This window comes from Notolepis coatsorum, assembly GCF_963971535.1.
Source record: "Notolepis coatsorum genome assembly, chromosome: 16".
In the NCBI taxonomy this organism is placed as follows: Eukaryota; Metazoa; Chordata; class Actinopteri; order Aulopiformes; family Paralepididae; genus Notolepis; species Notolepis coatsorum.
The window spans coordinates 25067056-25094513 of NC_140180.1; the positions used below are offsets into that span (position 1 = coordinate 25067056).

Genomic DNA, 27458 nt, shown 5'->3' on the forward strand with positions numbered 1-27458 from the left:
ACTTAATGGAATAAGAAAGCTCAAGAGATTCCAGCATTGCCTGGCTGACCCCATTGAAAATTTCCCACAGTACAACACTATACTAGAGACAAAAAATACTTGAACTAATAGCTCTGACATGGAACGATACCTCGTTGGCAAAAAAAATTAAATAAAAATTGTGTAAGTGAAAAGATAAATCAATCTGGAGAAAAGGGGCTGGGCGGGGAATGACACAGGACGTGACGTACCATCTCTCTCGTCCCCTTGTGGTCCTCACGGTCGGAAAGATGGCAGAGGGATTTTTTTCCTAGACACCAGTCGCTAGATAATTAGTTTGTCAGTAGCTAACAAAAGAGCACATGGTCCATTAAATTGGAAATAGCTCGGTCTACGGGGGACGCACTTTATCCCGGTCGCCGTGGGATTCACTCGGAGTTGCAGCTCGTGCGGGGTGGTCAGTATATAACGTTACTTCGCATCGTTCACATCCGAGCTAAAGGATGGTCCAGTGACTGCCATGTTGTTTACTTGATTTTCGCGCGTTAATGTTTCAGCACTGTTAGTAACATACCTATTATACATAAGATCAACGTCAAATGAGTAGACACTGTAGCTCAGATATTGAGTGCTGGCTGGGCCCTCTATTCTGTATTGAATACGAACATCGTGAATCGGACAGTCACTGGATCTGTTTACAATAACGTTGGGAGGGTTTTAAGGCTCCATGCCCTGAAACAGTTTCCCCAGACTCCTGTTGGCTAGGTGGTCGTGTTGTGAGTGACTGAGTAGCCAGTCTTGTTCTTTCTTCCTTTTTAATGGCAAATTCCAACCATTATCGCCACCAGCTGTTGTGTTATATTTCACACAAATCCTCGAGTAGCCCGTGCTTTGTGTCTTGCGTCTTTAATTTAATAATCTTGGAACGTTTTCACATGAATACATGTCTATATTGCCACTCTCTATCGCCAATTGATATGACACAGTAGTGATTCTAGCTCAACCGACAGGGACAAGTTACAGGTTGAAAAAAACCCTCAGCTCTGAACTCAACAGAATCTGCATATGGCTCGCTGATAACAAACTATCATTACACATGGGTAAAACAAGAGTCTATTCTCTTCGGATCAAATCTAACAAACTCAGCAAGACCGACGGCTTCTCAGTTACAGTGGGTGACAATATTGTCACAAGGAAAGATGAAATTACCTACCTGGGTTCCATCCTAGAGGCAAATCTTTCCTGTGACAAAATGGCAACCAATGTTAATCAAAAAAGTCAACCAACGAACTAGATTCTTGTACCGGATCTCCTCTCTGGTAAACAAGATTACCCTGAAGACTCTGGCAGGAGCACTCATACAAGGGTACTACGACTATGCTTGCACCTCATGGTACCAACATACTTCAAAGGCCCTAAAAACAAGACTACAAACATCACAAAACAAACTGGTCAGACTACTGCTTGACCTTACTCCTAAAACCCACCTCACCCCTGCCCATTTTGACAACCTAGGATGGCTTAGAGTAGACGACAGAGTACAGCAACTTGCAATGGGCCTGGTCTACAAGATACACTACACCACTAAGATACTAGGGGTGGCAATCACCAGTTTCATCACGATACGATATTGATTCTTTGGACAACGGTACGATTTTCCGATATCACAAAGTCTGCCACAATGCGATTCGATTCAGGTGCCTGCGATCGATATGAGACTATATTATATGCCCATTTAACACAATCGGTAATATTTAAATCAACAAAAAAAAGGCAATGGAAATATCATTTGACATTTTTATTTTTGAGCTCTTCCAGACATTTAAATGAAAAACAATCTATTGTTTTTAATACAAAGACCTCCTGTTAACTGTTTTTGGTTAGTTTTTTATATATATTAATATCCTATTCACTGTCACAGAGCTGTATTTTGGTTGGAAAAGGCATATTGGGAGTCCGAAGGTGCAGTACCGGCCAGATCCTGGTAGTGGCGCTGTCTCGAGAATGCAGTAACCCCCCTCCTTCCCAGTCCCCACTTGGCTCTGGGTTGCTTATAGCTTATCCGCAACAGTAAGTGACTTCCGGGGTAGGCCTGATTGGCCCAGACAGGCACGTGACGCGCAACTTTCTCTGCCGCGCGGCACGCTCCGCGGAGCGGAGCGGCAGAGCTTGCGGAATGATGTAACCGTCCAAATCCGCTATGACTTTCATTCGGCGCTTTAGCTCACCTCGCAGAGCAGCGGTCCTCTGACGTTGTTGATGAGTTCGAATCCCATCAAATTTTTTTTTTTTAACGTGATTTTTTTTTAACGTGTATTCTTTCGCCGGTTAAGGTTAGGCAAGGTTAAGGTTAGGCATTGTTTCGGAGTTGGTTAAGGTTAGAACGGTTAAGTTTAGGCGCTGTTAAGGAGCTGGTTAAGGTTAGAGTTTGTGTTAGAGAATGGCAATATTCTTTCTATGGTTAAGGTTAGGCATGGTTAAGGTTAAGGTTAGGCATTGTTTCGGAGTTGGTTAAGGTTAGAACGGTTACGTTTAGGCGCTGTTAAGGAGCTGGTTAAGGTTAGAGTTTGTGTTAGAGAATGGCAATAGACAGCCTATTTCCGCGCGACAGCTCTCAGCAGCCTCGTTGCGCGTCCTGAGTTTGCCGCGTCACGTGCCTGTCGGGGCCAATCAGGCCTACCCCGGAAGTCACTTACTGTTGCGGAACAGTTACACGCCTCTGGGTTAGCTTGTTGTTAGCTTACGCTAACGTAACGTTAATTTTTTTTTTTTTTTTTTTGGTCTTTTTCCCCCTCCATTTTCCTCCGATTTTCTCCCATCCCAATGTTAGTCGTATGCCAATTCCCAGTCCCTTCCTGGTCGCTGCGCACTTACCCCCCACAGTCAGATCATCTGGGAGAGTGGAGGCTACCACGTGCTTCCTCCGACACACGTCCAGCCAATCACCGCTTCTTTTCACCTGGCAGCGCGGATTCTCATTGAGAGGGCGTAGCGTGTGGGAGGACCACACTATCCCCCTCACGTCCAATCCGTGCTTAGCAGGCGCCCCGACCGAACTGTAGGAGTCGCTGTTTTACAACGACCCGGACCCACCCCGCCAGCTTCTCCCACCCTCTGATACAGCCAATTGTATCAGTGCAGACGGCCAGCCAAGCTGGTGACAACCCCGGAGCTGTGAGCTGGATTCGAACAGGCAAATCCAGCTCAGCTCCGGGGCTGGTGACGAACGCAATCTCCGCTCGGCCACCTAACCGCCCGTAACGTTAATTTCTATCTTTAACGCGACATGGGCATAATGGAATGGCGAGGATTGCAAAGCAGGTTAGATGCATTTGACCCGTTGTGGAATAAAACAGCAGGGACTTGTTTTGGGTCGCAGAATAGGCACACTAGCCTTGCTTTACTGCTGTGTGCTGTTGATCCGAGCCGAGCGGATACGACACGCCATGGGATTTTCAAAATAAGAGTATCGCTATATGGCGTATTAGATTGGTTGTGTTGAACGCAGCTCTGTTCTTTCCTCCACGCGGAACGTCCGCCTTGCAAACATTGCAACTGGCTATTGGACTGGCTTCGGTTTCAATTTTAAAATGCTTCCAAACTTCTGACATTTTGTCTAGCTGTTCCGAGTCATCAGGTGGACCTGCCGGTGTTGCGGGAGCGACGCGTTGTGAGGTCTGCTATTTTTGGCATACGTCACTGTCGTGCGACGGTGTAAATCAAAGGAAATGCGTTTGCTTTGGAAAATTCTTCTGCTCTGTCCGACAATAAATAACTGAATGATGATATGTAAGACTAAGGCCTCAGTATGAGTTTAAGATGTGAACATGGTCATGTTTATTGAATAAAAAAAATATCCCGATTTCACCCCCCCCGATCTTCTGAAAATCATGTGATCTTCCCCCGATCACGTGATCGGATCGGGACATCCCTACTAGTCTGGATGAAACTACTGGATAGGGGTGCACCGATGTATCGGTCGGGTATCGGTATCGGCCGATAAGTGCCTTGTTGACTGCAATCGGCCTATCGGCCAATAAGCTCGAATGTGCCGATGGCAGTAGCCGATAAATATCCATCAATTTGTGTAGCGTCAAGACAAAAAAAAGTTCACTCGTGACCTGCACAACGCCGTCCCCAGTCCCCCACACACACACACACAAGCTACTGCATCAAAGTTACTACTTATGATTAACAACACTGGATATCTGTATGTCATAAATGTCTTGATGAATTGAAAATGGGGGACCCTGATGTGAACAAGACAAAGTATTTTTCTGGTCTGCATCCCCTTAACAATTGTTGTATTGAGCCGTACTGTATTGTACCCATTCTGCAATCTGTTAATAAAGTTTTCAAGCAAATCAAAACCCAGTTCATGAATGTGCTGTCCCAGGAAAACCATCTGGCAGACACGAAGTGATGCATTTTACGTCAGCAGCAACAGCAGCTTGTTTGGAATGAATAGAAGGCAAACTCGGTAATTAGCACGGATTTCCAAGATGGAAAGCAAGTCAATTACAGTGCAAAAATGCAATGGCAATGACCGGCTTATCACAGATATATTTAGCCAAAACAGATACAATTGTATTTTAGTGTCAACAGAGCCACTTGTGGACACTAGACTCTAATCTTTCTCTAATCTCAAAAAAGAAAATATTATTTTTCTGGCTCTTATCATCCAACTTGGAGACCAGCGGACTTTGATTAAATACTGGCTCATTTGATCAGTAGCAGAATGATCTTAAATTCTCTTAATGCAGATGTTGATTTATCAAGCTCTGTCCTTGACAGTAACCCCTCCTACCAGTTGACACAAACGATACTATTTGTCTCCCTTTCTGCGCCTAGATCTGATCCAGGACGCGGGACAAGAAGAGGCTGTCGTCTGCGGGCCGCGGAGATGTCGGACTACGTGAGGAGGGCGTTCAGGGCCCAGCTCAACTCCACCTTGGACTCGTTACTCAGGACTGCCGTGGTTGAAATCAGCAGGATCTTCGAGAGTAGCATGTGTGACCACCAAGTGGAGCTGGCGCAGCAGGCGGACGAGATCTCCGGCCTCCAACGCAAGCTGGAGAAAGTGGAGCGGAAGCTGAGGAAGAGGAGTGGAGGTGACTGGGAGAAGAACGAGAACCGCAAGGATGAAGATAAAAGAGAGTCCACGGTTGCCACGACGGTTGCGTACCGGACCTCTGGCTCCTCTTGCTCCTCGGTGGTGGTGGTGGCGGCTCCCGAAGTAGATGCTGAAGGTACATCACGTTATTACAATAGAATATTTCTTAGTGTGCACATAAGCATGGGGAGTATTTATTCTCCCAGATCGAGTACTCGCATGAACGAGTACTCGCCTTTCACCAATGTCACTGGTTTGTTTCAGTTGATGCACAGCCACCACCAGGATTGGAAATGGATGTTTTTCTATAGGGAGCATGTGAATGGATTTTGGGGCATGTTGTTTGGCATTAATCATTTCATGAAAGAGTAATTTCATCAAAGCATAGGTTTAAAAAGGGACCAACTCTCCCATTATTATTATAATTGTACCCGCTGTGGGTATACAAAAGGCCTACTTAACTTTTTCAGGGTGATTTTTTTGCACCCAGTGCGGGTTTACTGCTAAGAGTAGTCAAATGGAACACTTCCGGTACTTATTCTAAATCGATAGATCTGTGTTTTTAACAGAATTTTAATCATCACCATTGAAATATCACTTGTGGTAGCCGACTCAAATTACATATCCAATAACAAGGAGAGTACCAATGCTAGAATGAGTGGGATTCATCATTCAACAAACCTGGGTAAGAAGAACAGATTTGGACTTTAACACATTGGGTGCCACGCCCCCTTCCGGGAAGTGCATAGGCCTTGCCGCCCATTAGGCCTAACAAAAATTATGGTTTGTTTCCGGTTGCCGACCGACCCTGCCGAGTTAAGTGTGACCCAATTTATTGTATGAGTTTAAAAAAAATATATATATATATATTATTTTTTTTTCCCAATAAAGTTTCATTTAAATCTTAGTCAAACCTTTAGTATTATGGATATTAAACATGCTTTCAGAGTACATGCATCCATGTTGTCGTGAACATTTTAATTAAATAAATAAATTCCCTATCCATAGCCATCCATCCATCCATATCATCGCCGTGGGAAGATATAAAATAAAATAAATTCCCTACCTACTCATGGCCTTAAACTGACAACCAACAGGAACCAAACAATATTTTTTTTTATGCCTGATCAGTAACTCATTCAGTCTATAATTCCAGATTAGTCGACTAATTGTCAAGGGGCAGCAGCCCTACTGTAAACACACTCACTTGTACACAGTGGGGAGGGAGGGGGCTCATCTCCCTCCCTTGACCCACCTCAACACCATCTCCAATCACAAACCATCTGCTGTTGTCATTCATCTCTCAATCCTACCCAGCGGAACCTGCTGACAGTAGGAGTCTGATGACTGTATGTCAATTGTCTCAATGATATACTGTACTTATAAGTAGATAACTTTTCTCTGATCGTCTTTGGTGTCTTTACTTGCTGGATCTTTACTCCTAACCCTAAGATAACTACCGTAAGAACTAGAGTACTGGAGAGAACTAGAGTACTGGAGAGAACTACCATGAGAACTAGAGTACTGGAGAGAACTACCATGATAACTAGAGTACTAGAGAGAACTACCATGATAACATACGGTTATCTATATAACCATAGTTATATGAGTAATAGCGAGCGCTCTGCGCTCTACTGGAACATATCCCATATTAGCCTATATACTGAATAAATGTCTCCACATGTACCTGTACACACCCATCCGCCTGGCCAGTGGCCACACCCCCATCCGCTCCTCTACATAAGCAGGGGTGTGGCCATACTAACAGCTCCTTCCCAAGTCTTTCACCACCAAAGGCGAACAAATATATTCTATATATATTGTATTTAAAAAAAAAATGCACACCGAGCCGCTAGAGGTCGGCAAAGTGGCGCGTTGTGCCGGTGGGCAAATCGTCCTCGACGGCCTGTGTCCCTTTAAATGCCATTTTAAAATGACAAATTGTGTTGGAAAAGTCCTTGAAAGTCCTTGAATTTCATTTATCAATGTCTGTGGGAAACCTGTTTAAAGGAACATGCCAACTTTTGGGGAAATTCGCTTATTTGCCATCTACCCTGGAGATGAGCCCTGTTTTTTTTTTTAAAAGAATTTGGCTTTTGAGGTGATGAAATCACTGCGCCCAGGCAGCAGTGGTTCGGCAAAAAATTGTTCAGAGTATAATCTGCTTAGAAAACGAAAATATCGGTGCGGCCGGCAGGGATGGGTACCGAATTAGGTACTTTTAAAGGTACCTACCGAATCACGTCGGTACTACAGAGTACCGATTCACGTGAGATCCGTCGGTGCCAGATTTTGGTACTGTAATTTTTTTTTATTTTTTTTACGTCAACGTTCACAAGCACAATATACGCTTACCTAGGCTTTTACTTGATTCAACAACAAAGCAGTCGGGGCAATGGCAAGCCGAAAACGGTCGAAAGTGTGGTTATTTGAAGTTTAGATATTTTTTTTCACAACTGAGGTAGGTAGATTACATTTTTAGAGACTAAAGTACCGGAAAAAACGTACCGATCGATTCACAGGTACCGGTACCGTATCGGTTCAAATGTGAACGGTACCCATCCCTAGCGGCCGGGTAGTGCAGTGGACTAAGCGTCTGTCTACCACCACAGAGACGGTGGGATCGAATCCAGCTGTGGTGCTTCCGGGTTGGCTGACCGTCCATACTAACACAATTTGCAGTGTTAGAGGGTGGGAAACCCGGCGAGGGTGGGTCCTGGTCGTTGTAAACAGCGACTCCTACAGTTCGGTCGGGGCGCCTGCACAGCAAGGGAAGGATCTAAGAGAGGTAGTGTGACCTTCCGTTACACTTTCCCGGTGAGAGTCCGCGCTGCCAGGTGAAAAGAAGTGGTGGGCCGGCTACACATGTGTCGGAGGAAGCATGTGATAGTCTCCGCCCTCCCGGACCGACGGTAGGGGGTAGAGTGCGCAACGACCAGGAAGGGGATTGGGAATTGGCATAATGACTAACTAGGGCTGGGCGATTAATCGATATTATCGATAATTCGAATGAATGATTTGGGACGATTTTGAAAAACTAAAATCGATTTTCAAAAAAAAAAAATCTTTTTCAAGAGTCACCTTTATTTTTACAAAAAGTGATGTTTGGTGAAAGTTAGATTTGCACTTTATTAATCCCAATAGGGAAATTCATTCTTGTTTGATGATCAAGAGGCACCTTTTATTTGTTTTAAGTGAAGTTTGGTGAAAAAGCAGGCACACCTACCGGTACTTCCAGTGAATGACGCCAAGCTAGGCTAACGGAGCGGCTGTTCCCTAAGCCTAATGCATGCACAGGGAAGAAAAGGGTGTATCTATCTGCTTGTCTAACTCCAGGGTAGATGGCAAATAAGCAAATTTCCCCAAAAGTTGGCGTGTTCCTCTTAACAACAGTTTAAAAAGTACTAACTTTCATGCATTATCAGGCTATATTCGGCTATGCTGGAACTAAATGAGTGGACTGGAGAAACTGTATACATATACAAGACTTATTGTTAAATGTTGCAGCAGGATTTAGTGAGTCACCTGAATCTGTGGTTGTGAACCCATGGCAGTGTTGTCACTAGATGGGAATCGAGAATCTGAATCGATTGGGAACCGGTTCCTAATTGTCCGATTCCTGGAATCGCATGGCTCCGTGATTATCGATTCCTCTTATCGATGCCATGTTTTTCCGACAGTTGCGCATTTAAAAACAATAACGTTAGCGCCACGCATTCAGCCATAGCAGACTATTTGATTCCTTGACTAGGAAAACCTAAACTAAGGGCTCGATATTGCAACCGTTTTGTGTGTGCAGTGAAAACTGAAAGTGCTTTGCATCCTAGTCATTCATTTACATGGTAAAGTAACGTTAGCCGCTAGCTAGCTAAATAGCCATGCTCATTGCAGAGCGAGAACACCGAGCTGGCACGCGTGGGGGCTTGGGGGGGAGGGAGCCGTCTCTGTGTGTGTGTGTGCATGCGACATCAGAGGAGGTAGAAGCCTCGCAATTTCGGTACGTGAATTGCTTTCCTAGATGTTACTTATGTGTCAGTTATGTTTTTACTTTTAACCTTTATTTATACAGGTAGGTTATTGCTAACAAATTCTCTTTTGCAATAACGACCTGTTGAATGCAACTACAGTTCAATAGATTAAATTAGTTCTCAAATACATTATTTTATTTAAGTGTGTAGTTCATTTATTTTTTACAGTTTTTGTATTTTTCTGACATGGGGGCTCAACAATAAATGATAAATGACAATCAGAAATGTCAAGTTGCATGTTGTTATTCTAACCAGCTTAGTTCTGTTGCATTTCCAATTTATTTATTTAAATTACAAATGTATCAGGAATCGATAAGGGAATTGATAAAGAATCGGATCGATAAAATCTTATCAATTCCCATCCCTAGTTTTGTCACTGCATCACTGTGGGGAATAGAGTGCTCTCGTTTGCCCAAAGGCGGAGAATATGTAAAGCACAATTCAGAGTGTCCACGCCTAAAGACTGGCATTGTAGAAGTTTCAAATACATTAAATTCACATTGAACATAAATGGAGTCCAGATGCAGTACTATGAACACCAACATCTAATATTGGAACATGCCAATTTTCTCCCATAATTTCCTGTATGGTGTATTTAATGTAGTCTTCTGTGTCTGTTTGTGCAGCGCCTGATGACTGGTGTGCCCCCCTGGGCTGTGAAGACGTGCAGCCACACAAGAAACTGCAAGAGGAAACCGAATGTCCAAGTGTGTCTTTGCGGCCACTGTCGGTGTCTCTGTGGCGCATTCCTGCCATTAAACAGGAGGTGAGCGAAGGAGGAATCCTCGTGATGTGATATTAGAGAGGAAGGAACAAGCCGACATTATGGGAAATGCGCTTACCATCTCCTCCAGGGTCAGACAAGAAGATTGATACCAATTTCCTCTCTGTGCGTTCAATAGAAAGCTATCCAGCTGCAAGCGAGCCTGGCTTAGCACAAATGAATGGAAGCGGATACGGACCACTAGCCTAGCGTAAAACTCCGGGAGGTTTTTTTGGCCAACAGCTAGCCTAGCTGGTCCGTATCTGGTTCCATTCATTGTGCTAAGCTAGGGTAGTCTGCACGGAAAACTATTTAACACAGAGAGGAAATTGGTATCTAGACGCTAAGCGCATTTCCTATAATGTTTGTGTATTCCTTTTTAAGGGGCTGATAAATGCCACCCATAGGATATTCTTAGAATAACAGAGGCATCCACAGTGCTTTTGTTTGGCTACAGATAACAGCAGTTGTAGCTTTCATGTCATTGGCAGAATGTTCTGGGCTTCTTCTTCTTTCGTGTAACGTCAGAGGTCCAACTCCGTATCTTGTAGCCATGCCCTTAACTCTGGTCCCACATCAAAGAGGCTGGCTTCCGAGGGTGGTTTGTATAGGGGGCAGATGGTCAGGATGTGGTCAACAGTCTGCTCAGGGTCTCCACACTCACATGCAGCGCTGTCTGCCAGGCCCCACTTCTTTAATGATGCTTTAAAGCGACCGACCCCAGATCTTAAACGGTTCAGCAGAACCCATTGCCGGCGTGGAAGATCGTCTCCTGTGGCGCCATCTCCTGGATCCCAGATGTAGTGGTGGATACGGGTTGGCCCAGCACTCTCCCACTCTCTCTTCCAGGCTGCCGCCAGCCATCCATTTCTGGATAGGTCATCAGTGGTGGAACGGAGCATCTCTTGTGCCACCTTGTTGTAGGGGTGGCGGGACTTGAGTCTGCTCATAGGTGCTGTTGTTGTTGTTGTGGTGTTGTGTAGGGTGTGCCAGTCATGCTTCACTGCTTTCCTTGCTAGGGCGAGAGTGGCAGCCTCTCGTCGTAGGCCAGCTGGTGCGATTCCTGCAAGGACTGGCAGCAGGAAGATGGGTGTAGCCTTCAGGCATCCAGTGATGATCCAAAGGGCGTTGTTAGTAGCCGCATCAACTTTTTTAACATGTGGGCTTCTGCTCCAGACTGAGGCACAGTACTCTGCTGCCGAGAAGACCAGGGCTTGGGTGGATATCCGAAGGGTCTTGGCAGTGACTCGGCTCCCCAGGTTGTACCCGCGAGGCGTCGGATCAGCGCAACCCTTGATGTTGTCTTTGCCCTGACATCTTCGAGGTGTTGTTTGAAGGACAGTGTCCGATCCAGACGCACACCAAGGTATTTAGGGGCTTGCTGGGACTCCAGACGCTTGTGGTCAGCATATACCTCCAGTTCCCTCTTGGCGTCTCTGTTGCAGAGATGGTATGCTGCTGTAACGGTCTTGCTGGTGCTGAGCTGTAGGCGCCACTTTTGTAGATAGGCTACTAGGATGTCCATGTCTTGGTTAAGACCGTCCTCCAGTGCCTTCCATGTGGGTCTTCTCAGCATGATGGCAAGATCGTCCGCAAAGCCGTACTTTCTGGATGCTGTGACGGGAGATCGTAGATGTAAATATTAAACAGCATCGGAGAAAGGACTGACCCCTGTGGGACACCGTTCCTCAGTCTTCTGAGGTTTTTTGATTGGTTGAATGTTTCAGCTACCAGCCGATCTCACCCCTGTCTCTCATGCCCCAGTGTCTGCTGTGTTCTTTTACTATGTGTTCTGTTACTATTGTGTGACAAGAGCCACTAACCATGTTGGCTTGCTTGTTAACTAACTAAGATAGCTATCATGAAAATGATTTACATGGCAAAGTAAACCTGCCATTGTGGCTCTTAAACAAAAGCTTCTCCAGTAGCAGTTTTGCCATCCTGAGTTCAGTAAAATATCGTCGTTAATCCCTTTTGTGTTCCTAACTGAATAGAATTGCCTTGGCCATCAGGCTGTAGTAGATATCTATAAATGAGGTTGTGCATAAAGCTGAGCTATTATGGTTATACTCTGTGGCCTATTCAGACCTGCAAATGCTCCGATACACATTTAGTTGTTAATGTAAGGTTTGGTACCGTTGGAATCGTTTTACATAAAGGAGAAGCCATTCTAAATAGAAGCCACTTCAGCATAATGCTGGCATACATGTTTCCAACCACACAAAGAAAAAGAGTGTGGCAATATTATATATTTGAGGAAAAGTACACTTCACGATCAAATTGGAATGTACGCATGTTTCATGAATATGCATACAATATACCTAAAGAGTTTGAATTTGTCCTTATGTGATGTCATCAAACCTTGTGTTGTGTTAATTACAGCTCAATGAAATTATAGAACGAAGATTTGTGGAGAGCTATTGGTGAAAGGTTTTATGTGTTGTTGTAGGTGCAATGTCATTATAAGTGATTTTGCTCTTCCAGATGGGCAGTGTTTCATATGTAGCTAAACAATATTCTTGGTTTCACATTGGTATATTATTAATTCCTGGAGATGTAACAAATGTCTCCGTTTAAGGTGGAGGACGATGACTTTGAACCCCACCTGTTATCCCTTGAAAACAATCCCAAGATAAGTAAGTATATGATTATTGCTGTTTTATGAGTGTGTAATTTGTTGAGCGCATGTAATCTGTTGAGCACTGTGGGTGGGTCACACAGTGAATTGCCTTACTCTCAAATCGGCATCTTTTGGCTCTCTGGTGAGTGTATGCCTGGATGTGTGTAGGTGTAGGTGTATGAGTGCATGATACAGCATGCACTTGTTAAGAGTCTGTGGGTAAAGCGAGGGTGTGCCCACCACGCAGGGGGAGGAAAACATAGGGAGATAAAATACCGTAAAAAAATTGATAAAATACAGTAAAAAGAATCCGATACAATAAAAAAACAATTATACCCATAAAAACCCTCATTCCCCGCCAATGACGAGTATACTCGTTATTGGCCGCCAATCATTGGACGCCAACGAGTATACTCGTTGTTTGATCGTTATTTTTATTTGCTATTTCCTGCGCAGTGATTGATTGAATGAAAATGTTATTAACAGATTGCAGAATGGCGGCTAGGTGGTGTATTGGGCAAGGCGCTCGCCATCAACGCCGGAGACGCTGGGTTCGAATCCAGCTCTCGGCGTTGCTATCAGCTTGGCTGGTCGTTCATACTAACACAATTGGCAGTGTTAGGGGTGGGAAAGCTGATGGGTGGGTCCTGGGCGTTGTGGACAGCGACCCCTACAGTTTGGTCGGGGCGCCTGCACAGCGAGGGTAGGATCTGGGGGGAGGTAGTGTGACCTTCCACACGTTACACTCTCTAGGTGAGAATCTGCGCTGCCAGGCTGGCTGCACATGCGTCGGAGGAAAGCATGTGACAGTCTCCGGCCTCCCGGACCAATAGTAGGGGGGAGAGCGCAACAACCAGGAAGGGGGTTGGGAATTGGCATAACGACTAACAGTGGGATGGGAGAAAAATCGGAAAAAGCAGGGGGGGGAAAGATAATAATAAAAAATAAAAAAAACAGATTGCAGAATGGGTACAATACAGTACGGCTCAATACACACAATTATTAAGGGGATGCAGACCAGAGAGACTTTCGTCTTGTTTACATCAGGGTCCCCCATTTTCAATTCATAATGAATTGTAAGTAAGGGTGCAATTAGCACCGTGCAATCCATTCTTTGTGGATCTAGCCCTTTGTGTATGGGGCTGTGTGTCGATGAAATTCCCCCGGGCGGACTTTTCTAGTAACCTGGACCGAGGGCTTTACCCGATCGCATTGAATAGTTTTCGGGACCCCCGATTCATTATGCTGTGGTGGATTATGTCGTGGCCCAAATCGACATACGATCTACCAGATGGCAATCAAATAATTGGAATATTCTTTTTGGAATCTCACCGGCCACAGGTAAGAGCAATTTAACGTCAATTTCAGCTTCATTGTGCCTTGTTTTCATAGCCATCGCCCTGATCAGCGTATGCTGTTGTACTAACGAATGCCGTTATTGACAATTAATTAACACTTTAACTGCCGGAAAACGCTTTACAGCGTCATTCCCGACCATGCTCAAGTTGCCGAAGGGCGCTTTACAGCGTCTTTAATATCAATATTTCAAAAATCTGTGATCGGATTCATATTTCCCCTCCGCTGGCCTGAGATCCACCAGGAGGACCCACTGAGCTCTCTGGCGGTTCAGGAGCGCCATCTGGTGGCCGATCGGCGCAATCGCCAAACAGGAAGTGCTGTGGAGGTTGTGCTGGTCGGCCATATTACTTCCGGGCACTCGGTACATGTCCCGGGACTCTGGCTCGTCACAATATAATAGCGATCCATTGCCAATAACTCGATAAACAACATGATTTGGACGTATATAGTATTATACAAGCTGGAAATGGTTCATCAGGATAAACATCCCGTAATCAAACGGTCTACACCACGCTGATCGTCCAACGGCGCGAGGAAGATCCAGTAAGATCCAGCGTTATTTTCTAACGTATTCCATATAAACTGTTATGATGAACATATGACCCACACTAGATGAATGATATAACGCTGCCCACGGAATTATAAACGATCCCCCGCCCATCCGGTCATCATCAGATCATACGTAGATCATTCTAGAAGTACGTCCAATTGAAATTTTTTATATCGCCCTGATTGCCATCAAACTATTTCGTCATCAATATAATGCATTTGGGGCTATAGATCATGTTCTGGAGAAAGCTGCAGAAAGAGATGAAAACATACTTATACATTAGACCATACTTTACTATGAATATGTGAATGAAAAAGTTTAACGTTGCTACACAATGAACAATACATATAGGACTTTGAATGGGCCCTAATAATGGCAATGTAGCAATAGAATTTAAAAAGTTATAGCCATGCAAAGAAGGGGTACTTCTCCATAGACAAATAGAGCCGGCAACCTATGGTATAGAATGAATTTAACCCATGGCACCCAAAGTGCCCAAAATCCTTGCATGCATGCATGATGGAACATAATATACTGATCATATGCATTTGAATTTTCTATTGTAGCGTGTATAGGGACGAAATGCCAATGGATTAAGTATAATATGCGTCGCAGCCTATTACTAGCCTCCCAGGAATGACCCTAAACCGCTCTAAAACATACTTATATTCACCACGGTATAAAACGGGAATGTATGGATGGAAAAATTATTCCTTTTTCACATCTTTAACGATAGATACCCGATGTCAAATGGGCCATAGTATTGCATCCATAGCTATAATATATACTGTATATAGTTATAGCCCTGCAAACAAGGTGAGCGACTCCATTGGTTTAATCGTCATATCCCGTTCCCAGCATAGCAGTCAATGAGTTAAAATACCTTATCCATAAATAAAAACAACTAAGATAAATAAAATACAATTAAACCCATGTTTTGCTTCTCCTGATTCAGCTCTTTACTTTGCCTTTAAAAGATGAATAGGGACTTATTAATTTAATGTCTGCTGGTAGCCTATTCCACTCTACTGCCGCAGAGTACAGGAATGAGTTTTTCCCAATGCAACGTTTACATTTTACTGGGACTAAATCTGTAGGGCTCCCTCTAGTGCCGTGACCATGTAAGTCACTGACCTTGGTGAAATAATTTCTGAGGTAGTTTGGAACAACATTATTGATTATCCTGTGGACCATGCTGAGTTTGATTTGAGTTACTCTCTCATCTACTCTGAGCCACTTGAGGCTGTAGAAATGAGACTATTGTAGGTCCTGGGATGTAAGTAACTGTAAAATCAGTCTAACTAATTTATTTCGCGCGGTCTGCAGTCTATTCTTCAGTGATACTGTGATGCTGGTGTACCAGGAGGAACATGCATAATCAAATTGGCATTGAACCAGGGCTCCCGCTAGGATTTCCATTGCTGACCTGTTTACATAGGTTGAAATCCTAGTGAGGAATTTTACTCTCTGGTTGACCTTAGTGGCTACCCTTTGTGCCATGTTCTCTCCTGATAGGGTGTTGCCCAGAACACACCCCAAGTAGGTGACCTCCTCTCTGGCTGAGACCTCTATGTCTCCCACCACTATCCTGAACCCATACCTTATACCTTTTATGATTCAGGGGAACCTACCCTTTATTTCTGATGCAGTGTAAAGTTACCATCATACATTACCTTTTTGCGTGAGCATACAATATTTGACAAAAAAAAATAAACCATGTCTATGGTTTACCAGGGAATAATTTTTCAACGTCTAAAGTTCTATTTAGATGTTTTGAACCTCCATGTGAAATTTGGTGCAAATACACCATTTCCTCAGTGAGCAATTTATTTTGATATTGTTCTGGGTGTTTTCTTTAGCAGACAATGTGAAAATATACCAATTCTGAACCCCCCCCCCCCCCCCCACACACACACACACACAACAGGCCTGCATCATAAAGGCCTCTGAATGATGAATTGATTGATACAAGAATAGGCTACTTCAAACCATAGCTTCAAACGCGTCAAATCCTGTTTTTGTCGTCATCACAGTGTCCCAGCTACCTGGTTCAGAGTCCTTTTCATTTATATTATCTGGATCGTTCTCAACATCCACAACAATTTCCAATGCTAGTTGAGCATTATACCTCTTCATGTCTTTTTGCCATTTTATTATAAAACCAGGGACAAGCTCCTCTCTAGCCTTCTGTTATGTGCGGCCACGCGTGTCTTGTCTAAATCTTGGATGGCCATCGTGGCTGCTAAAAACAACTTATACGTTACCTTGACTGTGGCGGATCAATGTGTGTTGCCGTGTGGCAGCCGTGTCTTACTGGATGCACAGTAGACTAACTGCCCTGTCCTGCGACGAGAGAGAGAGGGAGACGGCATGCTCTGGCAATGACATCACCTTCTGGTGACACACGTGACACACATTCACTAGTTCAACAACAATTACAAAGCCTTTTTGCGGTTTTATATAGTTCAATGGTTGCGGTAGACTACAGTAAACAGACGCCCCTTTTATATGGAATTCCTCCACTACTAACGTTAACACTTTGATCGCCATGGTTAAATTCATAATTTACCATCCCTAGCCAGCTCTATTTGTCTATGGAGAAGTTCAAAAAGTCAAGATAGACTGCGCTCACAAATTATAACACTGGGTGCTGAAATCCCGTCGAGTATAATAGAAAAAGAAAGCAATACGCTTGGACCAGCACTCACAGATTTTGGTATATTTAATGGCAGCCTGAAACAAACATGTTTCGGAACAATTATGTTCCTTCCTCAGTGTTAGCCATCAACACTGAGGAAGGAACATAATTGTTCCGAAACATGTTTGTTTCAGGCTGCCATTAAATATACCAAAATCTGTGAGTGCTGGTCCAAGCGTATTGCTTTCTTTTTCTATGGAGAAGTTCCCCTTCTTTGCAGGGCTATAACTTTTTAAATTGTATTGCTAAATTGACATTATTATGGCCCATTCAATGTCCTATATCTATTGTTCAGGGTGTAGCAACGTTATACTTTTTCATTCACATATTCATACTAAAATACGGTCTAAAGTATAAGTATGTTTTTATTGTTTTCTGCAGCTTTCTCCAGAACTTGATTTATAGCCCCAAATGCATTATATTGATGATCAAATACAGTTTGGTAGCGATCGGTGCCAGATAAAAAATTTCAACTGGAGGTACTTCTAGAAGTTACTACGTATGATCTGATGTTGACCGGATGGGCGGGGGGTTGTTTATAATTCCATGGGCAACGTTATATCATTCATCTAGTGTGGGTCATATGATCATCAGAGCAGTTAGTATAGCAGACATTAGAAAATAACGCTGAAACTCACCGTATCTTCCTCGCGCCGTTGGGGGATGAGCGTGGAATAGAATATTTTCTATTATGGGATGTCGAAATATCCGATCCATTTCCAGGTTGTATAATAGTATATACGTCCAAATCATGTTGTTTATCGAGTTATGTGCACCGATCGGTGTTCACTGTGTCAAGACGGAGTCCTGCTAATGACAGCGAGTGCCCGGACGAAATATGGGTGAGCACCACTTCATCCACATGACTTCCTGTTGGGCGATCTGCCGATCGGCCACCAGATGGCGCTCTTGAACCGTTAGAGAGTTGAGTGGAGCTCAGCAGTATATCTCAGGTCCCCGGGAGAGAAATATGATTTCGATCACAGATTTTTGAAATATTGATATCAAAGACGTGTTGCGGCGTCTTCGGCAGAATGAGCATGGCGGGCAATGACGAGTTCCGGCGATTAAAGTGTTAACAATGAAGGGGGATGTGTGGAAAACTTGGTTACTGGGGCAGCAGTACCAGTGAGGAAAAACAAAGAAAACAAACTGATATTTCAGCGAGGCAGCAAGTATTAAGTACACACTAGTTCAAGTTCTTTATTTGTCAAATACACAACAATACAGGGGGCATTGCAGGTAATGTAATTCTTGTGTTTCGAGCTCAAGACTCAACCGTGCACATTAGGAAACGTCAATTAATACAAGAATGGTAACAATAGGTAGTAGTAGTAACATCAAATAAAATATAAAAAGAGGTAAGATAAAATAGTCAGTAATAATAGTAAAATGGTATTTACAGAAACTGTCTTGCGTGTAGTGTATGTGCATGATGAGGTGCAGGGTGTGTGTCCAGTAGTAGTAGTAGTAGTACGATAAATAAAATATCAAAATGAGGTAAGATAAAATAAAGGTACATTTCTACAGAAATTGTCTTGCGTAAAAGTGTATGTGCATCTTAAGGGGCAGTGCAGGGTGCATGCGTCTTGTGTGCGTGTGTGTGTTCAAGAGTTTTTAAGAGGTGTGAGTTCAAGAGTACACTACTATTCATGTTAGCGTTACATTGATCTGTTGTGTCTCTGTCCTTCTGGGGCGGTTTAGGGGGTATCCATTTGTTGGTCTGAGGTGATCCTGTGCACAATTGTGTCCGCCAGATTTGTGTCCATTTTGATGGTCAAAAAGATTCAGAGAGGATGAACTTTTGGACGCGACGGATACGTTACCATCCACAAAACTGTTGTTTCTGCAAAGGCGCGATTACGTTGGGTTCTAATATATATATATTTTAAACGGAGTAATACCTTCCGTCAAATGTCTATCCGTTCAGTCCAAATCAATGTTATTTTTATTTTTTATTTAGCCTAGGCTATGGGCGTTGCTGTTACAATTACTGGCACAAGCTAATTATGATATTTGAAAAGATCGCCTGTACTTTTTGAGACTGTTGATTTCTCATAATAAATGGATAGTACAGTGTTTTGTAATGAAAGGGGGGCAAACAAACGATTAATAATGCCACTCTGCTTAAATCCTTGCAGCCCATTTAGCACTATGTACACCCGACTGTAAACCTGCTTCCTGCAACGCAGAATGTTAAAAAAAAAAAAACGCCAAAGTGGGTCTGGTCAGGCTCTTGTTTTGTCCATTGTGGTTAGTCTGTCCTCTGCAGATGGATGCACTCCGTGCCAAGTCTTTTACATAGGGTTCAGGGTTCCATTGCCCCGAGAGCAGCCCTTTCTTGTTTTGTAAACATCAGAGCAGATACACATTGGTATATGAATTTATTTCGGTTCGTGTATTCCATGTGTTCGATAACTTGACTGAAGTTTGTTTTTTTGAGACTACCTAAAGTTACCAGTACTGGAGTCGGGGAGGGACAGGAGTCGGGGAGGGACAGGAGGCGTGGGGGGGGGGGCTGGGTCGTTTTTTTTGATGCTCTGATTGCCAATAACGGCATACGTTGTGGAGTAACATTACAGTAACACTTTCGGATTGCAATGAATGAAGGCATGCTCGGATCAATGCAAGATTGATTTCATATAGCCCTTACCTTGACTAGGATGTGCCCCAAAAAGAATATTCCAATTATCTGATCGCCATCCCAAGTATTGATGTCCATCGTGACGCCAACATAATCCATCACAAAACACGGATCGGGGGTACTTGATTCTTCTCAATCCGATCGGGACAACCGCTCCACTTGCCCGACAAAGAAAGGTCCGCCCGGAGACATATAATCGATGCACAGCCCAAGACACAAGGTTTCAAATGGTGCTCGATACCGCCGCCTGGTAGGATGCGGCCGGTACTGCACCTTCGGAGTCCCAGTATGCATTTTACAGGCAACATACAGCTCCCTGACATTGAATAGGGTATTAAAATCGGAAAAAAAGGAAAATCTACCCAAAAACGTGTTAACACGTGATTGGCACTCAACGGTCGGGGCCCAGAAACGTGTTAACACGTGAATGGCACTGAATGTGTTAAGCCCTTAGACTCTGTTTATCATTCAGCCATTAGATTTATCACCGGTGATAGTTATGGTACTCACCATTGTATCCTATAAGGTTGGGATGTACGTTTCATTGGAATCTGTTTCTTTATAAAGCCATAATTCAGGGGTCTCAAACTCAATTTACCTGGGGGCCGCTGGAGGTAGAGTCTGGGTGAGGCTGGGGTCGCTGGGCTGCATCAAATATTCCACAAAAAACGAGTTTCAAGTATTCCAAAAAATTATTTTATTATGTATGCATCAGAGAGAGAGAATGTCTTATTTTTCTGCTGCCTGCTGGCGAAACTAGCTACATTTATCTCACGGAGATAAAACTGTTAAATGTATTATTATTATGTGCGCCCTTACTCATTTGTGTTCTACAGAGGGCGATGTTCTTCATTCAAGCGAGGCATTCAACACAGCTGTTTGGCAGAGCACCAGCCGTCCCCCATTCCTTTGCTCGCTCTAGTCACATAACGTTGAACGCACACGGAACGTCCGCCTTGCAAACATTGCAACTGGCTATTGGACTGGCTTCGGTTTCAATTTTAAAATGCTTCCAAACTTCTGACATTTTGTCTAGCTGGTCAGGTGTTACGAGTTATCAGGTGGACCTGCTGGTGTTTCTGGAGCGACGCGTTGTGAGCTTGTAGGTCTGCTATTTTCGGCACACGTCACTGTCGACATTCAAAGGAAATGCGTTTGTTTTGGCAAATTCTTCTGCTCTGTACTGTGACAATAAATAAATGAATGATATGTAATTTAAAACCAAAACTAAGGCCTGTGAATGTAACATATCAACAACACTGTACATTAGTTTAACTACTCAGTGTATCCATCGAGTATAAATAACGATTGACTGAATTTGCCTCCGCTCTCCTCTTCCTCAGGGCCCTCGCCGGAGGAGAGACTGCAGGACAGGCTGAAGCGCATCGAGGACATGAGCCTGCCTGTGCCCGCTCCGGTGCGTCGTGGTCCGGGGCGCCCACGGGGACGCAAAACTAAGAACCGTCTCCAAGCTATTATCAAAAAAGAGGAATCTGAAGTACCAGTTGCCACGGGTCGTGGACAGAGGGTCAAAGGCCCGGTCAAAGGCCTGCCACAAGAGGAACCCGAAGTACCAGTTGCCACGGGTCGTGGACAGAGGGTCAAAGGCCCGGTCAAAAGCCCGGTCAAAGGCCCGGTCAAAGGCCCGCCGCCGCAAACGCAACAAGTGAACTGTGTAACGAAGAAGAGTCCGGTCAAGAAAAAAAAGATTCCAGCGACTGAATCTGTCCCGGAGCCAGCCGAAGGGAAAGCCACCACACCGATTAAAAGAACGGGGCAAAAAAAAACAAAGACCTACACCTGCAAGTTCTGCCGCAAAGACTTCGACACACAGTTCGGCCGAAGCGTGCACGTGCGGTCGCACAAGAAGTGCCCGGGCTGTCTGAGGACCTACCCTTACCCAAGCTCCCTCCGCGTTCACATGCAGACGTGCCGCCAACACAAAGCTCTGAACGCCGCCAGCAAGTTGCAACCCACGGGGCCCCCAAAGACTGAGCCCGTCGCCACGCCCATTAAAGACGGGCAGACCTCCTTGCCCAGTAGAAAGGAGACCTCCGCTAGGAAAAGCACACCTACCTCTCACTGTGATGGCTCCGTTTCCCCCACGACAGACGTGTCTACCTCCTCCAAGAAAGTGAAACGCTACTCTTGCCCGGAATGCCACAAAATGTTCGGGTACGTGTTTACGCTCCGGGACCACATCCGCCTTCACACAGGCGAGAAGCCGTTCGGCTGTGCCAAGTGTCCGCAGAAGTTCCGCGTGAAATACCTACTGAAGATGCACATGCAGAAAATCCACAAGGAGCAGAAGGTGCCGAAGTACGCCGAGGCCAACGGCGACTGGACCGTGCCGGTGGAGGAGAACGCGGACGAGCAGGTCATGCCCAGTTTGCCGGGCCAAGACCTCCTGTTGGCCGGGAGTCCGAAAATAAAAAGTGTTGCGTGGGAAGAGATGGGCAGGCAGGTCCCCAACGGTTTCAGCTGCTTGGTGTGCGAGAGGGTGCTGATCAGCAAGTACTCGCTGATACAACACTTCCGCATCCACACCGGGGAGAAGCCCATCGTCTGCGAACGGTGCGGAATGAGGTTCCGCTGCCATCCCCTGATGAGCATTCACCGCAAGAAGTGCTGCGGCCCCTGGATCAAGTGTCAGAAGTGTGGGATGAAGTTCGCCAGCCAAATGAAATTTACTAAGCACATGGTCGAAGTTCACAAGGACCGGGGGGGGTACGAGTGCCAGCTCTGCGGCAAAGGGTTCACTAGTGCACGCCGCCTGACCAATCACTATGAGCGGGCCCACGTGTAGGCCAGGGTTAGAGGAAGGCGACACAGAGGAAATTATATGTAATTTAGTAGACCCTGGGGGTGAATGTGCCAAGTGTACGGCATTGCAGAATACAAGTGGCTGTATTGGAAATGGCTACTCTGTGCAGATATATTTCCGGTTTTCCAAAGTCTGGATCCTATATGGCTGCTTTTTTTATATAGCGCTTTTATCCAAAGCGCTTTACAATTTGTTACTCACATTTGACCCATTCACTCACACATTCACACACCGATGGCGGAGGCAACCATGCAAGGTGCCAATCTGCTCATCGGGAGCAATTAGGGGTTAAGTGTCTTGCTCAAGGACACATCGACACGCTGCCCGGGAGGAGCGGGAATCGAACCGGGAACCTCCGGATTGCCAGACGACTGCTCTACCTCCCGAGCCACTGTCGCCCCGACTTTTTTCAGCTTTCTGAATTATTGCCTAAGGACATCATTTTGACGTAGGGCTGGGCGATATGAGGGGGAAAAACACATCGCAATATTTAAAAGGACTTTTGTCTTAACACTATATATATCGTGCCTTGCTAAATTATTGAGACCTTTGACAAATTCTTTAGAACGCAAATAGGGCTGTCCTCAAGGAAAGAAATCCATGATCGAATAGTCATAGGATTTTATTGACTACAATAGTCCCTTAGTTGAATAATTGACACATTTGTACAATTGTCTTTCCCACATGCCATCATGCAGAAGGACATCTGTAAATCTAGTGCTTACAAGAGATTTGATAGTAATTTTTCAGGAAAAAGCCTAACTCATTCAGCATGGAAAAAGAAAAAAAGAACACTAATCAACACCAAATTGACAAATTTTACAACAAATTTTGGGCATCCCTATAAATGTTTAGTTTATCACTTTCCAGAATATAAACTAGACTGATAGTAATAACAACAGCGTAAGCGGCCAGAAAGCGTAAGCGGCCAGAAATCATCAAACGGTTAAATAATAATAAATTTCTTTTTTACTTATTTATTTCCATGAATTTAATTCATTCTTGTCTGGCTGAGCTAGGTGGCTTGCTCTGCTCGGTTAGGGTTGGTTTTAAGTGTTTGTCAGTGAAATCATCAGCTCTTATTGGTCTACTGTTCAGCATGTGATGTCAGGTCTACTCTATGTAGTTAGAGATGGCTTCAGGCCCTTCGGGCTCACGCCACAGAAACACCATACAATAACACGATAAACTGAACAGCTATATATTATAATATAGGCTAATATATTAAGGATGAATCCTGAATTCCAGACTTGAGAAACCGAAAATATCCATGCAGCATTGCCATGTCCAATTCATAGGTCTGAAATATTTGCCTAAAGTGCTACTAAATTGAGATGTATGTTGTTTTGTGGTGTTCCCTTCCTTTAAGTGTCTAAGGATCGTGTCTGAATATCATCTTCATCGACTTTCAACATTTGGAAGTTGTTTTTTTCTGACTTCGTATCAAATCTTTTGCTGGACTATGAAATTGTGTTCTCGTGGAAAGGAAAGAGATGTTCCCTTTCTAGGCTAACTAGGCTACAAACAAAACGGTTGAGTTCTGTCTAAACAAAGATAATGGACACCATGCTCGTGTCTTCAATTTCTGTAATACAAAGTGGACTGATGTAAAGTCTGAACATTTCATTATTTGGTTGCTGCAACTACAGATTACTTAACAACATGACATTCATGCCCATCCCTACTATCTGTCGGACTAGACACTGCCATGCCATCTGTGTTTGAATGCATTTGAATGGCTTGTCCGTTTCCTAGCTATATTGAGACGTTTTGATGTTCTGTTGGTTCTAAGATGTTTTTGGTAACACTCGAGCATATATCTATAATGGATTATAATGTGTTGTCATACTGTATGAGCCATTAGAAGTTATTTTAACAGACTTATTGTATGTTATGTCTCTTTGTTTAAGGAACGGTTCACCTTGTGAAGGAATTCGATTTTTCACCAACTGGGAGTCATTTCAACCTATCCAAAAAAAAAACTGGCACCAGTGTTTGTGTTTTTTAGGTATTGGAGGTAGACATTGTTAGGTTTTATCAATGCTAGTGGAAGTCCATTGTGTCTGTTAGCATAATTAATTACAGCTAAATCACATGTAGCACCTTCCAAAGAACTTACTAACACATTTCAAGCTGTGCCCCCTTTTCTTTCATTCCAATCACAAGTGGTCCCCCCCCCCCCCCCCTCCCCCCACCATGTTAACGGACCTCCATTGACTTAATTTTTAAGGCAAAACTCCTGTGTCCAATCCTTGTGAGTTGAAATCCTGACAAAGCTCTCAAAATGTGAATATGCTTGCAATTTACTGGCATTTCCTTAGTTCTCATTCTCTGCTGCAGGGTTATTATATATATATATTATTTTTTTTTCAGTTTAGTTTGCGAAGTAAGTTTCAGTTTAGTTTTTATGTTTAGTTTTAGTTTCAGTATCTGTTTTCAGTTTCAGTTTTGTTTAAATTATAATATGGGGGGTATTGACATATTTCCGGCTGCTCTCGTCTCCAAAATCTCCTGCAGCTATAGGAAAATTAATGGAATGAAAAACAAGGCACACAAACGATACAAAACATAGTAGCTCAGGGGCTCAACACGGCATGGTCAGGAAAACAAGGTGTCAACACAGCATGGTCAGGAAGACGAGACGGTGTCATGCTTATTTTTTAGTCTTAAGGGATATTTCACTTTAGTAGAACTTATTACCTCTATCTAAAGTCATCTACATCTAAAAGACTCTCCATGTTGTCCGATGCCAACCACCATTCTTCCCGGTTGTCAGGCTCCTCATTCACTTCCATTCATTTTGATTACCATGTTTTGATCATAGTCCTGTAAATAAACTATTCAGCAATGTTATTCTGTGTAATATTTATCTGTGTCAAAGGTACTTTTTTTTTTATGTAATGTTGCCATTTACAAATGATCAGTAAAGGAACTATTTCTCACTTGAGGTGTAGTTTGACCAACTGTCAACCTCAGAATGATTAGAATCAATCTTCCTACCATGGGTAACCACTCTCCAAACATTCCATGCAGGGCGAAGTTGCATGGTACACTCAAACCTACAACAAACCGACTCTTTTTAAGGTAATACATCTGTAGGGTGGCTACGTGGTGCAGTGGGCAAGGCGCTCACCATGAATACTGGAGACGCTGGGTTTGCCTGTTCGAGCCCAGCGCTCCACATTGCTTTCAGTTTAGCTGGTCGTCCGTACTAATACACATTGGCAGTATTAGGGGGTGGGAAACTGATGGGTGGGTATCGGACGTTGTGGACACCGACTCCTACAGGTCGGTTGGTGCGCCTGCGCAGTAGAATCAGGAAGCGATGGGGGCGGCGCCCCTCCAAAGCCCAGACCTCTGACGCTGAAAGATCGCGCCACGCAGGTGAAAAGATGCGACTGCTGTTACCTCGAGTATCGGAGGGGACTCGTGCTATGTATGACTTAGTCCACATTGCAGCCGGCTTGTGGGAGGCATGAAACAGCGTTCGAGACAGGGGAGGGTTGAATTGGATGATACGAAATTGGGATGGGAGAAAAAATAGAAAAAGTGGATAAAAAAAAGGTAATACATCTGTAGATGCATCAAATGACAAAACAAACAGTTGACTCAGAATTGTCTGTTTTATCTAAATCTGCACAGTAGTAGTTTATTTCTACTTCAGAAGTATGATATAATTGTCCCCAAAATTAATGTAAGTGAATGAGGAGCCTGACATCTGGGAGGAATGGTGGTGTTGACAGAGAAAGCAGTGGCAGTAGCTTACTTGTAGATGATCTTTAGATCGAGGTAAGGCTGAGGAATTTTGACAAGTTCTACTAAATTGTAATATCCCTTTAATGGCTTTACAGTTTACTGGATTTAAGAGTTTCTAAATATTGTTTAAATATATATCTGAAGACAAATAAGTTGGGTCATTGGGCAGATAATTTGCTGGCGTGCATGATATTTACCAAAAAATAAAAATAGATTGATAATGTACAAACCTCATAAGGTCATTTTTTATCTTGCTCCGAACAAGATGTTCCTTTTCAACATTGAAATTATTGATGTTTCCCGTGTTATTTATATCAGTCCCGAAGATACGGCTATATCATGATGTACATTCCCAGAAAATATTAATTAAAATGTCGTCGTTTCTACAAAAACAAGCCAAAACAAGCTTAGCAACATGATCCCGTACATTTAATGTTAGCAATTTGGCTTTAAAAAATTGGAACATTAACCAAACATAAAATCTAATTTTCCCCAACCCCACATGCAGTGTAGGTGACTAAATTACAGGTAAACTAGAATGGAAAACACTGATCATTTTCACCATCGGTGGAAAAAAAGGTCCAGTCTCAATAGAAATGATGCACCAGCTAGCTTGCTGTGTTGACTAATTTGACTAAAACTCAAATACATTTTATAATATTTTTTATTTTAGTTAGTTTTAAGTACACAATACCAAGTCATAGTTTTCTAAAATGTTTTTTCACACTTAGTTTTAGTTAACCATAATAAATAACGACATTGCGGGCGGCTACGTGGCGTAGTGGGCAAGGCGCTCGCCACGAATGCATAGACGCTGGGCTCGCCTGTTTGCGCCCAGCGCTCCACATTGCTTTCAGTTTAGCTGGTCGTTCATACTAATACACATTGGCCGTATTAGGGGGTGGGAAACTGATGGGTGGGGATCGGGCGTTGTGGACAGCGACTCCTACAGGTCGGTTGGTGCGCCTGCGCAGTAGACTCAGGAAGTGTCGGGGGCAGCGTGACGCCCCGAGCTCACTGCTAACGAATGAATTTCACGCGCGGCTCCCTCGTGAGATCGCGCGCCTGGTCAGGCACACTGGACCTACGACTTGAGCGTGCGGAAGCGCACCGAGGAAGGCATA

General features: G+C 43.9%; 1 protein-coding gene across 1 annotated transcript; it reads left to right on the forward strand.

The window, feature by feature from the left end:
- The first annotated feature begins 269 nt into the window (after positions 1-269).
- Positions 270-25785, forward strand: LOC311243292 (uncharacterized protein). The gene is made up of 5 exons (XM_084332466.1): positions 270-436; positions 4831-5228; positions 9747-9886; positions 12462-12519; positions 21098-25785. Exons 2-5 carry the CDS (start codon positions 4883-4885, stop codon positions 22558-22560), a joined length of 2007 nt encoding a protein of 668 aa, XP_084188592.1. The 5' UTR covers positions 270-436; positions 4831-4882; the 3' UTR covers positions 22561-25785.
- The last annotated feature ends 1673 nt before the right edge of the window (positions 25786-27458 follow it).